The 19,346-nt window shown below is 39.3% G+C and overlaps 1 protein-coding gene across 1 annotated transcript in view; it reads right to left on the bottom strand.

The window, feature by feature from the left end:
* The window catches only part of neurl1b (neuralized E3 ubiquitin protein ligase 1B), a 50,824-nt gene extending 31,737 nt beyond the window's left edge, over nucleotides 1-19,087 (bottom strand). Inside the window, exon 1 of the mRNA XM_089019827.1 lies at nucleotides 18,913-19,087. Coding sequence (XP_088875953.1) covers nucleotides 18,913-19,003 — 91 coding nt within the window. The 5' untranslated portion in view covers nucleotides 19,004-19,087. The remainder of the gene's footprint in view (nucleotides 1-18,912) is intronic.
* Between the last annotated feature and the right edge of the window lie 259 nt (nucleotides 19,088-19,346).

The following is a 19,346-nucleotide window of genomic DNA, read 5'->3' as shown; positions in this document are numbered from 1 at the left end:
TTCATTTCCTATAGGAAACCATTAAAATGAGAATAATCCGTTCCCACATCCCTATAAAACCTAATTTTCTACTTTCTAATTTTCTAAGCATTAAAACTACACAAAATATACATACATTATTTTATGTATAATAAATGTGCTATTGTATTATTATTAAAGAAATAAACTGTACTATATAATGAAGTCGTTTTATTTACCTTTGTGATGGTCGTTGATGGCTTGACCGAATGGAGTGGCCGGTTTCATCAGCATTAAACACTTGATGGCTTGTGCGTGTTGTTTGTGGAGCCTGATTGATGGGGTATTTTAACCTTCCAGTCTACACTCTGCTTCTGAACTATCAAAATTGAACTGGGTCCAAATTTCACTGTTTTCTATCCCTTTTCTCACCATTTCACTTTTGTTTTTTTGTTTCAAGCTCTGTCATTTCCCTTTCGTGTGTGTGTGTGTGTGTTTGTGTTTGTGTTCGTGTTTATGTGTGTGTTTTCTCACTCTCTGTCGTCTGCCTGTCTCTTTAATGTTTAACCCCCCCCCCCCCCCCCCCCCCACTGCTGCGTTCTTGACCAATCACGTGGCTTTAACCGAAGACGCCATTTTGTTTTTGGGAGAACGGGCTCACTTTCTCTCTGTCTGTAACCCCCACCCCCTCACTGCTGTGTCTTGACCAATCACGTGGCTTTAAGTGAAGACTGGGGGGTGGGGGGGGGGGGATAGAGGACAAAAAAAAGTCTTCTGCCATTTTCTTGTTCGGAGAACGGGCTCGATCGCGAACGACACATCACTCATTGTGGCAGCTCCGTTTGTATCCCGAAAAATAGTTTGTATGCCAAGGTAAAATTTTCATGAATGTAACGTTCGTAAGCCAAGAGGTTCGTAAAACGACGTATCACTGTACGCCAAAGCAACAGCTACGTTGAGTAAGGGTATTTATATATTTTTTGTGGGTCACATTATCATTGGAGCAGTGTGTTCTATTACAGTTCATTCACATCTGGATCATTAGCCTTTAACTGGGGCAATATTCGGGGTTAGTGTTATTGCCATGTGCTCAATGCCCCTGGCAGATTGTTCCAATTTCCCAAAAACCTCAAATCACGAGACTCAACACAACCATGGCAGACGAAAAATATTTGGTTTCATGGATGCAATTTCAGATTGAGATCATTTGAAAATGTCATGGCCATTAAAATAAATCGTGTTTCGTTGAAGGAAGGATGGCTTGAAATGAAGTTGAAGCAAGGACATCACCATAAGTTGTTTGGTTGACTGACACAATCCATTCAATGTGTTGATTATGATTAGCCTGAGGTAATTTCACGTTTTAATTTGAACAACTATGACTTTATACAGTGATACCTCGGTTTACGAACCCCTTGGCTTACGAGCTTTCCGGTTTACGAACGTTAAATTTATGAAAATTTTACCTTGGCATACAAACTTTTTTGGGGATACACACTGAGCTGCCTCAATGGGTGATGTGTCGTTCGCTAACGAGCCCATCCTTCTAACAACAAAATGGCAGCCGACTGTTTTTGTCCTCTATTCCCCGCCCCCAGTTTTCGGTTTAAAGCCACGTGATTGGTCAAGAACGCAGCAGTGAGGGGATGTGGGGTTTACAGATAGAGAGTGAAGCCGTTCTCCAAGAAGAAAATGGCTGCCGACTTTTTTTGTCCTCTATTCCCCGCCCCCAGTCTTCAGTTGAAGCCACGTGATTGGTCAAGAACGCAGCAGTGGGGGGAGGTGGTTTAAACACTAAAGAGACAGGAAGACGACAGTGAGAGAGTTTCAAATTTGATAGTTCAAAGGCAGAGTGTAGGCTGCAAGGTTAAAATATCCCATAAATCAGGCTCCACAAATAACCCGCACAAGCCATCTGTACACTTGATGCAAAAAGCTATCAACCCAGCTACACAGAACACAATTGATGAGGAACTAGATAAAATTATCACAGAGAAAGCACCTACTGGGGATCATTCCTCAAGATGGTGAACGAAGAAGGTTACGTTCCTCATCAAGTGTTTAATGCTGAGGAAAGCGGCCACTCAATTCCGTTAAGCCATCAACGACCATCACAAAGGTCAATAAAACGACTTTATTCTACAGTACAGATTATTTCTTTAATTAGAATACCACAGCACATTTATAATACATAGTTTTGGCCAGTTACAGCAATCAATAAATGTCTGTAATGCCGCGATGTCAGGCGTTACTGAAACCATTTTCTGTGAGATGCCTTGATTTGAGAACCACGCCTAAGTCAATTTTTTTTGTCTTCTGTTGACCTCCCAGAAGCACCCATCAAAGGGTTGAAGTTCAATGCCTCAGTTTGCAAGCAGTAAGATTTTGTTTCATTTAAAGTACAGTGATACCTCAACTTACAAACTTAATTGGTTCCCAGAAAGTGTATGTAAGGCAAAAAGTTCATCTTCCAAACATTTATTTCCCATAAGGAACCATTAAAATGACAATAATTCATTCCCAGGTCCCCAGAAAACATACTTTTCTACTAAATAAGACCTAAAACTACACAAAATATACCTTATTTTACGTATAATAAATGTGCTATTGTATTGTAATTAAAGAAATAAACTGTACTGTATAATAAAGTCAATTTATTTACCTTTGTGATGGTCAATGATGTAGTTTCCTCTTGATAATATCTGAGTGAAGTTGCCGTGCTTTCTTTTCTTTTATTATTATTATTATTATTATTATTATTATTATTATTATTATTATTATTATTATTCAGGAAATCAGAATACCTTTATTCGTCCCACAATGGGGAAATTTGCAATTATTATTATTATTATTATTATTATTATTATTATTATTATCCAAACATAAATAAATAAATAAATAATATGACAAAGCACAAAAGGCACAATCATTCAATCTCCAGCACTTTCTGCACTCTCTTTGTTGTATGTAGCAGTTCTAAATGAAACAGGAGAGAATCAAAGCGTCTTTTTCACCAATGGATCAAGGTCGTCAGGGTGAAATGTGCACGTCTGCTACAAGCTAAATATTACAAGAAAACACAAAGCTGTAGCCTCCATTGACGAAAAGAGATATCCTATCCCACGTAAATCCGCTTCAATTCCAAGCCGCGACAGATCCACAATGATAATAGCCAGAGTCTCACCAGTCTTCTGTAATGGATTCTGTTTATCCTGGATCCACTTTACATCAACACTTCATAGTAGGTGTTTTAGTAAAATATGTGCATGTTCCTAAAGGTAAACAATATGTGTCATCCTTGCAGCTATGTCCAAACACCTGCCAAAGACAGAGAATGTAGCAAAATGGGGAAATGGGTGACGCATGATCTTCATATCCTGTTGTTATTATTAAGGAAGCCCGAGTGAACACATTAATTTACCGCCGAGTTGAGAACATCCGGAGTTTTCCACTCAATATGTCTACAAGCATGTTCTAGTGCAACATGACAGCTGCAGATATCCACACAAGTACAATGCGAGCAGTCAGGCGTTGAAAAAAAGGTTCCATCTGAGCTTCTTGATGCTTGCTGCTTATTGTTAGAAATGTGTTTTGAGACTTGAAGTCGTGTTCTGGTTGTGGAGGACGGAACAGAAGCTTGCCTTCAATGTTGTTTTTGGACCCCCCTTTATGTCAGCGGGAGATGTGCTAAAAATGGCTCATCAATACATTAAAGCCAGATGCATGCATGGACAGTGTTCTTCCTCCATCTGTTCTATTGTCTCGGTGTTCTGTGAGCTGAGTAGCGGATACACCACTGATGGAGAAGCAGGAAATACTCTCAGCTTACAACAACATTGCTTGGAGGCTTATGTAAAACATCTTCGGATGTTACGACAAAGTCAAAGTTCATTCGTACGGCTGATGCTTTATACAAAAAAAAAAAAAAAAAAAAAAAAACCTTTGGTAACTATACGCAATGCAATACTGGAACTTCATGTCTTTAAAATGAGAATATTGGGGGCAAAAAAAAAAAGAACCGAACTGAAAGATTAATTGAACTATTCTTACTGTTAACTTTGATTATCTAAATTAAATGGATAAATAATAATAATAATGATGATGATAATAATAATAAGAAGAAGAAGAGAGGAAGAAGAAACATGAGAAGGAGAGGGGGAAGAAAAAGAAGAAGAGGGACAAGAAGAAGAAAGAGAAGGACAAGAAGAAAAAGAAAAGGAAAGAAGAAGAGGAAGAAAAAGAAGCAGAAGAAGAGCAATAAGAAAAAGAAATAGGACAAGACAAAAAAGAAGAAAAATAAAAGGCAAAAGAAGAAGAAAAAGAAAAGGAAAAAGAATAAGAAGAAGAAAAAGGAGAAGAAGAAGAAAAATGAGAAAAAGAATAGAAGGACAAGAAGAAAAAGAAGAAGAAGAAGAAAAAGAAATAGGACAAGAAAAAGAAGAATAAAATGAAAAAGAAAAGGAAAAAGAAGAAGAAGAAGAAGAAATAGGACAAGAAGAAAAAGAAGAAAAATAAAATGAAAAGAAGAAGAAGAAAAATAAGAAAAGAAATAGGACGAGAAGAAAAAGGAAAAGAAGAAGAAAAAGAAGAAGAAGAAGAAGAAGAAGAAATAGGACAAGAAGAAAAAGTAGAAAAATAACATGAAAAGAAGAAGAAGAAAAAGAAGAAGAAGCAGAAGAGGAAAAAGAAGAAGAAAAAGAAGAAGAAGAAGAAATAGGACAATAAGAAAAAGAAGAAAACTACAATGAAAAAGAAGAAGAAAAAGAAAAAAAAAGAAAATTATGCTGATGAGGTATTACCAGGGCCAATGGGGCAATCAGGCCAGTCGTCAGTCAGGACAATAGAAGTAATCAGTGGTGCCACAGGGAGTAGTCCTCTGCTCCCCCCAACATGAGAGCAGGGACCTATCATAGCAGAGTCTGGCACCGACACATCTGGACAGTAGGGATATATAAATATATATGGCCGAAACTACCAGCAAGACTATTTCACTGACGAAGCCTCTTGGATAAGAAGCGAAACGTCCGACACCTTCAAATTTGTACAGATGACGGCTGAAGAAACCTTTTCATCGATAAATCAAGGTAATATAAGGTCTTGACCTTTTTTTTCTTCCTTTCTTTTCCACTCTTAAGTGCTTCCACAGTCACATGCTTAACGCAGCGGAAATTACATCAATCCGCTGTTGTTACTAATCGCAACTCGCGTTGGTGTGGAGGCTCTTGGCAAAAGAATAGGAAAATCCAGAACATGTCAAGTTTTTTTTTGTTTTTTTTGTTTTTTATTTTTAACATAACTCAACATGCTTAAGACATAAGCCAGGAATAACTCTTTAAAGGACAACCAACAGCATTTTTTTGTTTTCTAACTGACATCAGAAAAACGTTTTATAGCATCTAAAATACCCAAAACACATGATATTTTTAGTCAAATGCAAAACACCAATAAAAATGACTTAAAGTGTTCAAAATCTGCAAAAAATTGAGCTGCAAATTGGGCATTTTCAGAAAGTCCCCCCCCCAGTTAGTGACGTCACGCCAAGACGTCTTGCCTTGCTCGAGAATCAAAACAAATATGATTCAAATAGTTCTGAAGAGGAAAGCATACATGTTTGCAATCGATTAAAACAGGGCTGTCAAAGTCATTTTTTGCCGCGGGCCACATTGAAGTTATGGTTTCCTCTCGAGGGTCGTTATGAATTTGGGGAACCCATTAGAATGTTTAAATCCCTTCAAATATTACATATAGAGCACACAGCAAATTAATGAATAACTCGTTTTCAAATCTGAAGTCAAGAATAATGACTTTTATTGTGGTTGACATCCAAAAATATGAAATTTTGCCTCAGATTTTAGCAATCATCATGGAATTTAACAAGTTTGATTTGCTTTCGCGGGCCGAAAAAAAATGATGTGGCGGGCCGGATTTGGCCCGCGGGCCTTGACTTTGAGTCCTCCCATATCAATTCGAGCTGTCAATGACAGCAATGTAGCACCCAGAAAATGCAGAAGATGGCGCCCAAGCTCCGTTGGAAATGAGCTGATTTATCTGCTGGGAATTTTCGTCAACTTGTATCAAATAGTAGTCTTGGTGCAACACACAATGATTCACCATCGCGTTATTTATGTGTTTTCCTTCTAATTTCGCCATCAACACGAGGTTTTCAGACCAAACGAAGTACCGCAAACTGCATTGTGTGTCGCTTTCTCGGTCAGGGGCGTTCCTTCAGTGACGTAGGGTGAGGACTCGTCATCAACTCTTAAACAAGACTTCCTGAAGCCTTAAAACGTAAAATATAGCTATTTGTGGTGGAATCTCTGTAAAATGCGCTCAGTAGAAGTCATTTGAAGTGATTTTACAAATTTTGGACACAACTTGTCCGGAGGCGTCGGTTGTCCTTTAACCATCGTAAGGTTACATTTTTAATCACCATTTTAAAACACAAGAGAATATTCTGCTTGAATGAAAATGGAATGAATTAAAATGACACAAAGTGGTCTGGATTAATGTCTTATGTTGATGTAATCATTCCAACAACACAACGTACGTTTGGTGAAACGAACATTGAAACGATGCATGTGTTTTGTTCCACTGCACCATTTTAATTTTAACACAGTTATAAAATATATCCAGCCATACTATAATGAGTCAAGACGCTTCCAATTAGGTATGTTTACATCATTAGAATTTATGACGCAGCACAAGCAATTCAGGGCTTGTCAGAAATTTTGCTCCTAAATATTAACCTCCAAATGACTTCACTTCAAGTTCTAGTAGAAGTCCATCCAAAATCTCATTAAGAAAACTTGAGCGGCGGGGAGAAATTTGATTGGATTAGATTCACCTTTATTAGTCTCGCAGTGGAGAAATTTACATTTCACAGCAGCAAAGTTATGGAAGGAAGAGGAAAGGAAAGGAAGAAGTAGAAAAACAAAATACAGTAGATGCTGTCAGGGCAGCAACTCTCGCGGCGCCATATTGAAGTCAAAACAACAACAAAAAACTAAATAAATAATATGACAACACAAAGACACGGACAGTTATTCAATTTTAAGCAGTAGAGATAAATATACAGTAAAGTCTCGTTATATCGATATCGGATATATCGATAGTCCCGGTTATATCGATACTATTTCTATGCACGCACGGAGAAAATTACATGCAAACAGGTTCGGATATATCGATAGTCCCGGTTATATCGATATTTTTTCGGACTCCCTTGAATATCAATATAACGAGACTTTACTGTATATAGATACAAAATACTGGTAACCAAGACGTCTTGCCTTGCTGGAGAATCAAAACAATGGCTTCAGATTCGGAGAATATGCTTTCTTGTTACACCTCCAGTTATGAATATGATTCAAATAGTTCTGAAGAGGAAAGCATACATGTTTGCAATCAATTTATTTTGTGCCGTTTTGAGGCAACATTGGGGGGAAATGTCTCACCCAAAAAGAGGCAGAAAGTGGCGTCCAACCTCCTGTGAGGAATTAATCAGCCCGTTTCCACAGGCTGATGAATTCCTTACATGGAGCTTGGACGCCCTCTTCTGGCTCTTTCTGGTGCAACACGAGGTTTTCAGACCAAACAAGCATTGACGTGATGGAAGGACTGCTACAATGTGTCCTTTTTTCGGTCAGGGGCGTTCCTTCAGTGACGTCACCTACGGACTCGTCACCAACTCAAAAACAAGACTTCCGGAATATTCAGTGCCAGCCTTATAACGTAAAATATAGCTATATGCGGTGGAATCTTTGTAAAATACACTCAGTAGAAGTCATTTGAAGCCATTTTACAAATTATGCACACAACTTGTCCAGCGATGTCGGTTGTCCTTTAAAACAGATTCTTTTCTTCCAAACAGTGTATTGTAAACAGGAAATTGAACACCTAAAATACACTGTCTGTAAGAAAAGAATCTGTTGTAAATTAAACAGTCGTAAGTCAAAATGGTTGTAAGTCGAAATCCATTCAACATGTTGAATAGAGACTCGGAGGCTAAATGACACACAAATTCCCCCTTTTGGTGCCATCGCACGGTCGATTGCTGTGCGAGAGTGAGATGTTGGCTAGCTGGCCAAAATTGTTGTACGCGTTACCGGCCTGCTAGCATGTTGCGGTGCCAGGCGTACATTTTTTTTAAAATAGGGTCTGGAGGTCGTGGTCGTTAGGATGGGTGGTCGTAAGTCGCGCCAGTCGTAAATCGGATGTTACCTGTCTATAGATACATACAGTGATACCTTGGCTTACGAACGCTTTGGCTCATAAAATTTTTGCCTTACAAACATTAAAATTTGCGAGGATTTAATCTTGGCATACAAACTAGTTTTTGGCGGACGAACCAAACCACACGGAGCGCCACGGTGGCTGGCGGACTAATTTTCCACACTTCCTTCCTTTGAGTGCAGATGTGGTTTGCTATCGAGTGGAGTACTTTCGCTCCTATGAGACCGAAAAAGACCCCACCACGAGCTAGTGTTAAGCCGAAGAGGATACACACAAAACATACGGTTAAGCAGAAGAAGGAGATAATCGAAAAACACAAACGAGGTATGCGTTTGTGTGACTTAGCGTCCAAGTACCAGTATGCTAAGTCGAACATTGCTATGTGTGGCTAAGGGTGTTTCTGTGTTGTCTAAGCAATGGTCTCAGGCAAAAGAAGAGCTTGAAAAACTTCTGTTGATTTGGATTAATGAAAAGCAGCTAGCGGGGGACAGTCCTTATGGAAGGTGACTCTCCTTCCAAACAGTAACTCCCTCCCTCCTCCTCCCACTCCATTCCATCAAGCCATCAACGACCATCACAAAGGTAAATAAAACGACTTTATTATAAAGTACAGTTTACTTCTTTAACTACAATACAATAGCACATTTATTATACATAAAATAAGGTATATTTTGTGTAGTTTTAAGGCTTATTTTGTCGAAAATTATGTATTATGGGGACCTGGGAACGGATTATTGTCATCTTTAATGTTATCTTATGGGAAATGAATGTTTGGCAGACAAACTTTTTGCTTTACACACATTTTCTATTTATATTTTTTATTTAAAAAATGTGTTGCACAAAAAAAACTCTAAAAAGCAGAGAGTATTTATTGAAGTAGTTCAAAGTAGTCATATGTCGACAGCTCAGTAACATTGACGCACCAACCACCCTGAATATAAATATGTCAATGATGCTAAGAGCCTTGAGCTAAGGCATGTCTGCCACCTCACTTCTGATTAGAACGTATGCGTGCGCCGCGATAGCAGCTTCTGTCTGTTGATATATCCGGGGAAACCGTTCCCATGGAGCTTTTTGAAGCCGATGTCCTCCTCCTCATTTTGCTTGACGGATGGATGGATGGATGACCTTCACGTAGTTGCATTTCTGGCTCAACAATCCCAATGTTCTGATCTTATTATTATCGCTAACGGTAGCTACAGTGAGACCTCAACTTACAAACACCTTACAAACTTTTTGTCTTACAAACGTCAAATTTATGAAAATTAAACCTTATAATAAGCACTATTTTCATAATACACACCCACCACGGCTGGCAGAGTGATCTTCGGCGGAATCACACGACCGAACAGCACCAGAGGTTAAGTTACCAACAGTCCTTATGGAAGGTGACTCTCCTTCCATAAGCCATCAACGACCATCAAAAAGGTCAATAAAACTTTATTTTACAGCACAGTTTATTTCTTTACTTACATTCGTCATGTAATGCGCCTCTCTTTCCAAACAGCAATTCCCTTTGACCTCCAACGCCATTCCATTAAGCCATCAATGACCATCACAAATGTAAATAAAGTGACTTTATGATACAATCCAGTGTATTTCTTTCATTACAATACAATAGCACATTTATTATACATAGAATAAGGTATGTTGTGTGTAGTTTTAAGGCTTATTTAGTTGAAAAGTATATTTTATGGAAACCCGGGAACGGATTATTCCCATTTTAATGGTTTCCTATGGGATTTTTTTTTTTTTTTGAGATACACACTTTTCGCCTTACACACTCTGTCTGGGAACCAATTAAGTTCGTAAGTTGAGGTCTCACTGTATTTTTTTTCACAGCGCGCTAGGGGGATGTACTGTAACCACTTTAATTTGTTCCCATGTCTTTTTTTTTGTGTTGTTTTTAAGGGGGGAGTGGGATGGGTGTAGAAAAGTATGCATAATTGTTTCCCATGCCGAAGTGGCTCTCATGACTGATGACAACGTGCAGCCCTGCAGCAGCAGCACGTGAGGCGAAAAGCAAAGAAGAGTAAAACAGCAAAAGCTTTGCTTTGTTGTTGTCTGTGTGAAAATAGCCTGCTTTTGCTTGACCCAGTTTGAAGTAGGACAACATGAACACGAGTGTCTTCAAGGGGTTATAAGAGGGAAGATGTATTGTTTTATGTATTTGTTTGTTTGTAATCAAAATGGCTATTTAACTTCTATCTGGCAAAACATGTTGACTGAATCATTTGACTACACTCAGTAGATGTGCAATAATGAGCCAATGCGACTCGAGAAAAATACACAAAATACACGTGTACAAAAATACTACAAGATACAGACGCTCCCCCGCTTATTAACATACGATGTTACGGTACATACGAACATTTTTGCGGGTACTATTAGCGGTCTAGTTGGCTGACCGCTATCTGCTGGCTATCTAGCTAGCTATCTATTCGCTAGCTATCAAGCGATCGATTTGCTATCTGTTAGTAGTTAGTTATGTAACTGGCGGGTATCTTGTCATGGCAACCGATGACAAGATACCCGCCAGTTACAAGTTAGTTATCTATTTATTAGCTATTCGCTAGCTATTAGCGGTCTAGCTGGCTGATAAGCTATCTAGCTAGCTAGCTATTAGCGGTTTAGCTGGCTGGCTGGGTATCTAGCTATTAACGGTCTAGCTGGCTGGCGGTCTATCTAGCTAGCTAACTACTGTGTGAGCTATCTATTAGCTATCAATCTAGCTTCCTATCTATTTGAGTTACTTCCAGGTTGTGTGAACGCTGGCGCGTGTGGCTGCCGTTGCTCACCCACAGAAAAACTTTTCCTGTGACTGTAAAGTGACCTTGAGAGTTTTGAAAGGCGCTTGGAAATGAAATGTATTATTATTATTATTATTATTATTATTATTATTATTATTATTATTATTATTATTATTCCAGAATAGTAATGTGTTGTTCGCGAACGAGCCGGTTCTTAGAGCCGGATCCCAACAAGGAGCCGGAAATGGGAGCCAACTTTTTTTTGTCCTCTATTTCCCGCCCCTGGTAGGAAATAGAGGAAGGCAAGATGTCTTGGGGTGACACCACGAACGAGGGGGCGGGACCTTCTGAAACTGGCCACTTCCGGGTTCATTTTTTTGCAGATTTTGGACACTTTAAGTCATTTTTATTGGTGTTTTGCATTTGACTAAAAATATCATACTGCGTGTTTTGGGTATTTTAGATGCTATGAAACGTTTTTTCTGGTGTCAGTTAGGAAACAAAAAACTGACGTCGGTTGTCCTTTAAGTGAGTCGTCAATAGTTGTTGAGTATTCGACAGAGACTGCTGTAATAGCCTCCAGCGCACCTGGTAGATAAACCAGGTAAATTATATCGAAAGTAAGCTGGGTGACATTTTGGCCATGGTATGATTTTTTTTTATTTTTACATGTTATTAACAATTTTTTCGAGCTAAGGTCTCAAAATTGGGCAAAATAGTTAACTCAGTTCTGAGTATAAAGGGACAAACACTGGGTTATTTATTTCCAACACGAGTTTTTGATCCAACAACAGTTAAAAACTGCCCTCCCCATGACTTGCAACCACCAAGAACTGGGTCACTAGGTTATCAGTGCCGTTTTTATACTGGATGGCCTTCCAATATTCTCGATGAATATTACCATTCAGTACACAAAACAGCCCACATAAAATCCAGTCTTCAAACAAATGTGCTTGGTCAAAGCGTCAGCGCAGTGCGCCTATGCGTCTGGAACTGTCGCGGCTAGGATTTGAAGCGGATTTACGTGGGACAGGTTGAAAATCTGCACACTATTACACAATGCCAGTTGCGATGTGTTATTTCAGTGATTTGCAAAGTTTGGTACAGACGCTCCCCAACTTACGAACGATATACGTTCAGAGCGGACGTTTGTAAGGTAAATTTGTGGATTCAGTGCTATATTTTGTATGGAATGTATGTTTAAAGGACAACCGACGTCTCCGGGCAAGTTGTGTCCATAATTTGTAAAATGGCTTCAAATGACTTCTACTGAGCGTATTTTACAAAGATTCCACCGCATATAGCTATGTTTTACGTTTTAAGACTCAGGCTGAATATTCAGAAGTCTTGTTTTTGAGTTGGTGACGAGTCATCACCCTACGTCACTAAAGGAATGCCCCTGACCGAAAAAAGGACACATTGTAGCAGTCCTTCCATCACGTCAATGCATTTTGCTGTACTTTGGTCTGAAAACTTCGTGTAGGACCAAAAAAAGGCAGAAGAGGGCGACAAAGCTCCGTGTAAGGAATTAATCAGCCTGTGGAAACGGGCTGATTCTTGTTACTCATCAAGAAAGAAATACACTGCATTGTATCATAAAGTCACAAAGAGAGGCACATTACATGAGGACTGTAATTAAAGAAATAAACTGCTGTAAAATAAATTTTTTTCAACTTCTTCAATTGCCCGAGACCGTCGCTTTGAGAGCACGGAAACACCTTTTGCAACAGACGCACCTTTGATGGCTTCCGGAGAATGGGAGCAATGGTTGACTTAGCATAGCCGTGCTCGGCCACTAAATCACACAAACGCACACCTCGTTCGTGTTTTTCAATCATCTCCTTCTTCTCAGCGACGGCGATTTTATTTTGTGTCTTCTTGGGCTGAACACGAGCCTGTGGTGGTTTTTTTTTTTTCGGTCCCATCATCGTAAAATTATCAGCAAAAAGCGCCAAGTAGGCGATCGACGTGTGCATTCAATGAGAGGGGGTGTGCAAAGTAGCGCCGGCTGGAGCGCTGTTCGGTCGTGTGCTTCCGCCGAAGATCACTCCGCCAGCCGTGGTGGGTGTGTATTATGAAAATAGTGCTTATTATAAGGTTTCATTTTCATAAATTAGAGGTTCTTAAGACGAAAAGTTTGTAAGATAAGGTGTTTGTAAGTTGAGGTCTCACTGTAGTTATGGGACACTTTAAGTCATTTTTATTGGTGTTTTGCATTTGACTAAAAATATCAGCCTGCGTGTTTTGGATATTTTAGATGCTATAAAACGTTTTTCTGATATCAGTTAGGAAACACAAAAATGGTGTCGGTTGTCCTTTAGACATGTTAGCATAATGTTGCGTAACCCTTGTTCATGGGTTTCAGAGTCAATGGGGGTGGGGGTGACTTGAGAGCAGTTTCATAGACACTCTGTCCCAAGTTAGCTCACCTATACTATACCGCTGAGTGCTTCCTTCCATCTGTGCCCTTTTTCTTGTTCCCAACCAATGTCCGGAACCCTTCTACCATATCACCTTATAGCCCTTTGCTTTTATCTTAATCATTATTTTCTCTCCCTCTCTTTCAAGTTGTTCCCACCTCCTTTTCATTCCTGAGACCTCTACCCCAACTCTCCCCGGTTCTCTTGTTGTTTGTATCATTGGCGTGTGACATGTGTGAGAACGTCTACACCCCCACCCCGCACCGCCCTACTTTGGACAAGACACCGATATACCAAGAGTGACGGGTGACGAGGCTATTTTAAGGGATTGTAAATATGAGAACTTCCTGCCCTAAAGTCTATGTAATGTTCCCCCGGGGGATGTTCCTCTTGTTGATATACCCGAAGCTTCTTGTTTTTATGATTCAACCTTTCGGGACTTTGCTTAAAAAGAGGAATGTGTACATAGTAGGAGAGTCGATGTCATTCTCTCTCAAGATGCTTATTTCAGCAATTGTTCCTCTCTATAATAGCATTTTTTTTCTCCCCAGACACTAGCGCAGATTAGTCTCTGGTCACCTGTTTGTAAATGTAGACCAATGTGGATCATTACCATCAGTGATAACAAACGAAATAGAGTGATATCTCGGTTTACGAACCCTTTGATTTACGAACTTTTTGGTTTACAAACGTTAAATGTATGACAATTTTACCTTGGCATACAAACTATTTTTCGGGATACACACGGACGCCACAATGAGTGATGTGTCGCTCCTATTAGTGGCTCCCTATTAAGTGCCAGATCCGGTCGTTCACTTCGTAGAGCCGGTTCATTCACGAACGGTGTGTGTGTGCGTGTGTGTGTGTGTGCGTGTGTGTGTGTGTGTGTGTGTGTGTGTGTGTGTGTGTGTGTCTGACTAGTCTTGTGAGGACCACTAACATTTTATACCGTATGTAGTGAGGACATTTTTGAGGACCTTTTGGCCGGTCCTCACAAGTTTTTCATTCTAAAGGCTTCTGGAGCACAGGTGTCAAAGTCAAGGCCCGCGGGCCAAATCCGGCCCGCCACGTCATTTTTTTCGGCCCGCGAAAGCAAATCAAGCTTATGAAATTCCATGATGATTGCTAAAATCTGAGCCAAAATGTCATATTTTTGGATGTCCACCACAATAAAAGTCATTATTCTTGACTTCAGATTTGAAAACGAGTTATTCATTAATTTGCTGTGTGCTCGATATGTAATATTTGGAGGGATTTAAACATTCTAATGGGTTCCCCAAATTCATAACGGCCCTCGAGAGGAAACCATAACTTCAATGTGGCCCGCGGCAAAAAATGACTTTGACACCCCTGTTCTAGAGGATCTATATATGCATCTGTTAAAGTTTCAGAGAGGTCCTCACAAATTCACCCAAAATGATTTTTTTTGGTGTGTGTTTTCATTTCACTTGAATACACACACTTTTTACTCACTGTGTGTGTTTATGTGTGTGTGTGTGGTTAATGAGAGGAAAATGTTCAGACCACAAAAAGTAAAACGACATTTTCACCAAATTCACCACAGGGGTGAGGACTTTGAATGTATAGTAGGAGATGATTCAGAAACCTCACTCCTGCTGTTATTTCAGTTTCAAGATCACTTTTTATTGTTTCGTTTTTAAAGGAGTTGAAGTGAGAAATGGGGTGCCATTTAGTGTTCAAATATAACACTAGTTCTTCTCTAAACTGATCAGCAACGGTGGTCCTCACTCCTTATCTGGAGTTATCTGGACCTCCCAAAACCATTGAAACAGGAACGCGTGTGCGTGTGTGTGTGTGTGTGTGTGTGTGTGTGTGTGTGTGTGTGTGTGTGTGTGTGTGTGTGTGTGTGTGTGTGTGTGTGTGTGTGTGTGTGTGTGTGTGTGTGTGTGTGTGTGTGTGTAGACATAACGTATGATATGATTCAGTCCAACAAAAATTTACTACACACTTAGATTTGTTGTTCTACTTCTTTCATTCCTTTCGTCTTCCTTTCATGACTTTGCTGCTGTGAAATGTACATTTCTCCGCTGTGAGACTAATAAAGGTAAATCCAATCCAATTCATATGTCATATTGAGGTCATGCAGATTCCACCCCGAAAGCTTCACACATGCACACACACACACACACACACACACACACACACACTGTGAACTGTGCTGCATCGCGCAAACACGAGTCCACGTAAGAAACCTTTGACAACAACACAGGAAGTACTCATGACGATTAACACTTGAAGGCTTATGTGCAATTTGACTCCCTCATTTGTCATCCCTCAAGACTAAGGTCGACCATCTTTGAGAATATGTAACCGTTTACACAAGGATTTGATGACGCTAATTCCTGAGAAAGAGACTTCTGTACCAATATTACACACATCACCTGTCATTCCAGGCCACACAAGGATCCCTTGAAGAAAAGAATACAAGCTGCTGTTTTTAATATTGTCTTTTGCAAGATTTTCTCACTGCAACCATCTCCTGAACTCATTCTCACCAAGGCTAGAGTGACGCAGCTCGTTGGCTGCAGGCTATGGAACACAGTAGAACAGCACAGCCTTGTGATGCGTAGTGGTACATAAACACAAAGGGGAGATTTCATCACGAGTCTCTTTTCAAGTTTGAAACGGCCTCCTGAATAGACATTATTCTTTATCACGATAAGAAAAGAGCATTTAAAGGACAAGCGACAGCATTTTTTTTAATGTTTTCTAACTGACATCAGAAAAACGTTTTATAGCATCTAAAATAGCCAAAACACTGGGCAGATTCAGAAAGTCCCGCCCCCTTGTTTGTGATGTCACTATTGGTCACACACTGCCTTGCTCCGGAATCAAAACAATGGTTTTCCGAGAGTTCAGATTCGGAGAAGATGCTTTCTTGTTACTCATCCAGTTATGAATATGACTCAAATAGTTCTGTAGAGGAAAACATAAATGTTTGCAATCGATTAAAGAAGTCCTTGCGTATCAATTCGAGCCGTCTGGACTCCAATGGTAGCGCCCAGAAAATGCACAAGATGGCGCACAAGCTCCATTGGAAATGGGCTGATTTGTCCGCTGGGAATTTGTTTCAACTTACACCTTCTTTATGTGTGTTACCTCAATTGGCTGCGACACACAACGATTCACCATCGCTTTATTTATGTAATTATTATTATTATTATTATTATTATTATTATTATTATTATTATTATTATTATTAGCGAGTTAGCTAGCTTTTTATCTATTTGAGTTACTTCCAGGTTGAGTGAACGCTGGCGAAAGAAGTAGAATAATAATAATAATAATAATAATAATAATGTGAGCAGCGGCAGCCAAACGCGCCAGCGTTCACTCAACCCAGAAGTAACTCAATTAGATAGAAGGCTAGCTCGCTAGCTAGCTAATAGATACAGTAATAATAATAATACATTCAATTTATAAGCGCCTTTCACAACTCTCAAGTACACTTTACAGTCACATGGGGGACCCCCGCAAGTAAAACCAAAATCCGAACAAATTCGGGAATGGCGCTCCGCGTCATATTTTCAATTCTCAAATAAATTCAGGAATGGCAGTGAATGAGTTCAATAGGTGACCATGTTTTTCGTTTTGTAACTGCTAAAAAAAAAAATCAACAAAAAGTTCAATAAAAAAAACGTAGCAGGAAAATAGACGGACACGATAATGGCAGTCATTCAGGAATGGCCAAACTTTGACCAGTTGACTTGAGGATCATAATGCATAAAATTCACAAATCGCACCTTGACCTAAAATCAGGCATTATGGATTATTGTTTTTTTTTTTTCTTTTCCTTCTTTCTGACTCTCATTTTCCGTCTTGTTCCCATCGCCCTACCCTGCCGGGCCGGTCTGGGAAAACCATGACTTCATCTTTGTTGACACAACACTACAAGCGCCTGCAGTTGAACGACTGGCATTTCCTGTCTGTCCTCAATTAATAATAACAATGTTGAATTGCTATTCCATTGGTACTCTTCAGAACACAACTAGGATTCGATACAAAATGAATCCAAACAGTGGTGGCAAAAATTCCCATAAAACAGAAAAAGAATCATTTTAATTTGACTGTCAGTTAACATATTTTTATTAATGACAACACCGCCCAGCGAATGGTGTATTTTCAAACATCTTCCATATACAGTAAAGTCTCGTTATATCGATATCGGATATATCGATAGTCCCGGTTATATCGATACTATTTCTATGCACGCACGGAGAAAATTGCATGCAAACAGGGTCGGATATATCGATAGTCCCGGTTATATCGATATTTTTTCGGACTCCCTTGAATATCGATATAACGAGACTTTACTGTATAAGGCGCACCGGACTATAAGGCGCACATTCAATGAATGAAAAAAGTTTTCCAAATATAATATAGAAATAAATATAAGTTTTTCCAAATACAGTCATACCTTGGCTTACGAACTTAATTGGTTCCCAGACAGAGTGTGTAAGGCGAAAGGTGTTTATCCCAAAAATTAATTTCCCATAGGAAACCATTAAAATGAGAATAATCTGTTCCCAGGTCTCCATAAAACATAATTTTTTACCTTCTAATTTTTAAAGCCTTAAAACCACACAAAATACACCTTATTTTAGGTATAATAAATGTGCTATTGTATTATAATTAAATAATTAAACTGTACTGTATAATAAAGTCGTTTTATTGACCTTTGTGATGGTCGTTGATGGCTTGATGGAATGGAGTGACCGGTTTGTTTAGCATTAAACACATTGATGAGGAACGTAAACTTCTTCTTTCACCATCTTGAGGAATGATCCCTTGTAGGTGCTTTCTCTGCGATAATTTTACCTTTTTCCTCATCAATTGTGTTCTGTTTAGCTGGGTTGATAGCTTTTTGCATCAAGTGTACAGATGGCTTGTGCGGGTTATTTGTGGAGCCTGATTGATCGGATATTTTAACCTTGCAGTCTACACTCTGCTTTTGAAATATCAAAGTTGAAACGAGTCCAAATTTCACTGTTCCCTATCCATCTTCCCACTCTCTCTCTGTCGTCTGCCTGTCTCTTTAATGTTGAAACCACCTCCCTTCACTGCTGCATTCTTGACCAATCACGTGGCTTTAACCAAAGACTGGGGGCGAGGAATAGAGGACAAAAACAGTCGGCTGCCATTTTCTTGTTAGGAGAACGGGCTCGTTCGCCAACGACATCACTCATTGTGGCTCTCCGTGTGTATCCGTGTGCATAGTTCGTATGCCAAGGTAAAATTGTCATAAATTTAGCGTTCGTAAACCGAAAAGTTCGTAAGCCAAGGGGTTCGTAAACCGAGGTATCACTGTATAAGGCACAACACATTATAAGGTGCGAAATTTTTATTTATTTTAATTTTAAAAAATTGTTTTAAGTGATTCAAGACACATACACACACACACATGCATATACAATACCTTACTGTATTTCTAAATCCATTCAGGACAAGTTATGACTTGAATTCCCTTTTACACACTAACCGTTATGGTTTGAATTCAAATCAAAGTTCACATACAAAACAGAAAGACAACTCACCACTTTCTGTGCGTCTCTGCTCCTTTCCTCTCTTCAAAAGACTGATAAGCTGAAAAAGTGAATGTTGTTTCTTTCCCATTTTAAATCTCATTCAGAATTCTTCCAGGAAACGTGTGAAGACAAGTTTCCAGTGTTAAACTACTCATGAGAAGTGTGGATTCACTCCGACTACTGTAACTCAAATCCCGCCTGAAATTTGAAGGTAAGTCAACATGAGCATGTGGTCTTTTGTTATCTATGGTCTGGCCAATGAAATCCAACTTCAGAGGTAAACTTGGCATGAGGTTGTGTGTGGGTGTGCGTCTGAGAGGTGTTTACTACTGTAGCTGTTTGCGGACCGTTAAAAAGACATGCCATGACTAGCTTCTGTTAGTGTCTATGTTACAGTGGTGCCGTCGTCAATTTGGAAGATTAATAAAAGTGAAATAACATAT

Source organism: Hippocampus bargibanti, linkage group LG02 (assembly GCF_051943395.1).
Source record: "Hippocampus bargibanti isolate YZ-2025 linkage group LG02, ASM5194339v1, whole genome shotgun sequence".
In the NCBI taxonomy this organism is placed as follows: Eukaryota; Metazoa; Chordata; class Actinopteri; order Syngnathiformes; family Syngnathidae; genus Hippocampus; species Hippocampus bargibanti.
Note: the sequence above shows the minus strand (reverse complement) of the source record. Positions and strands in the feature narration are given on the sequence as shown.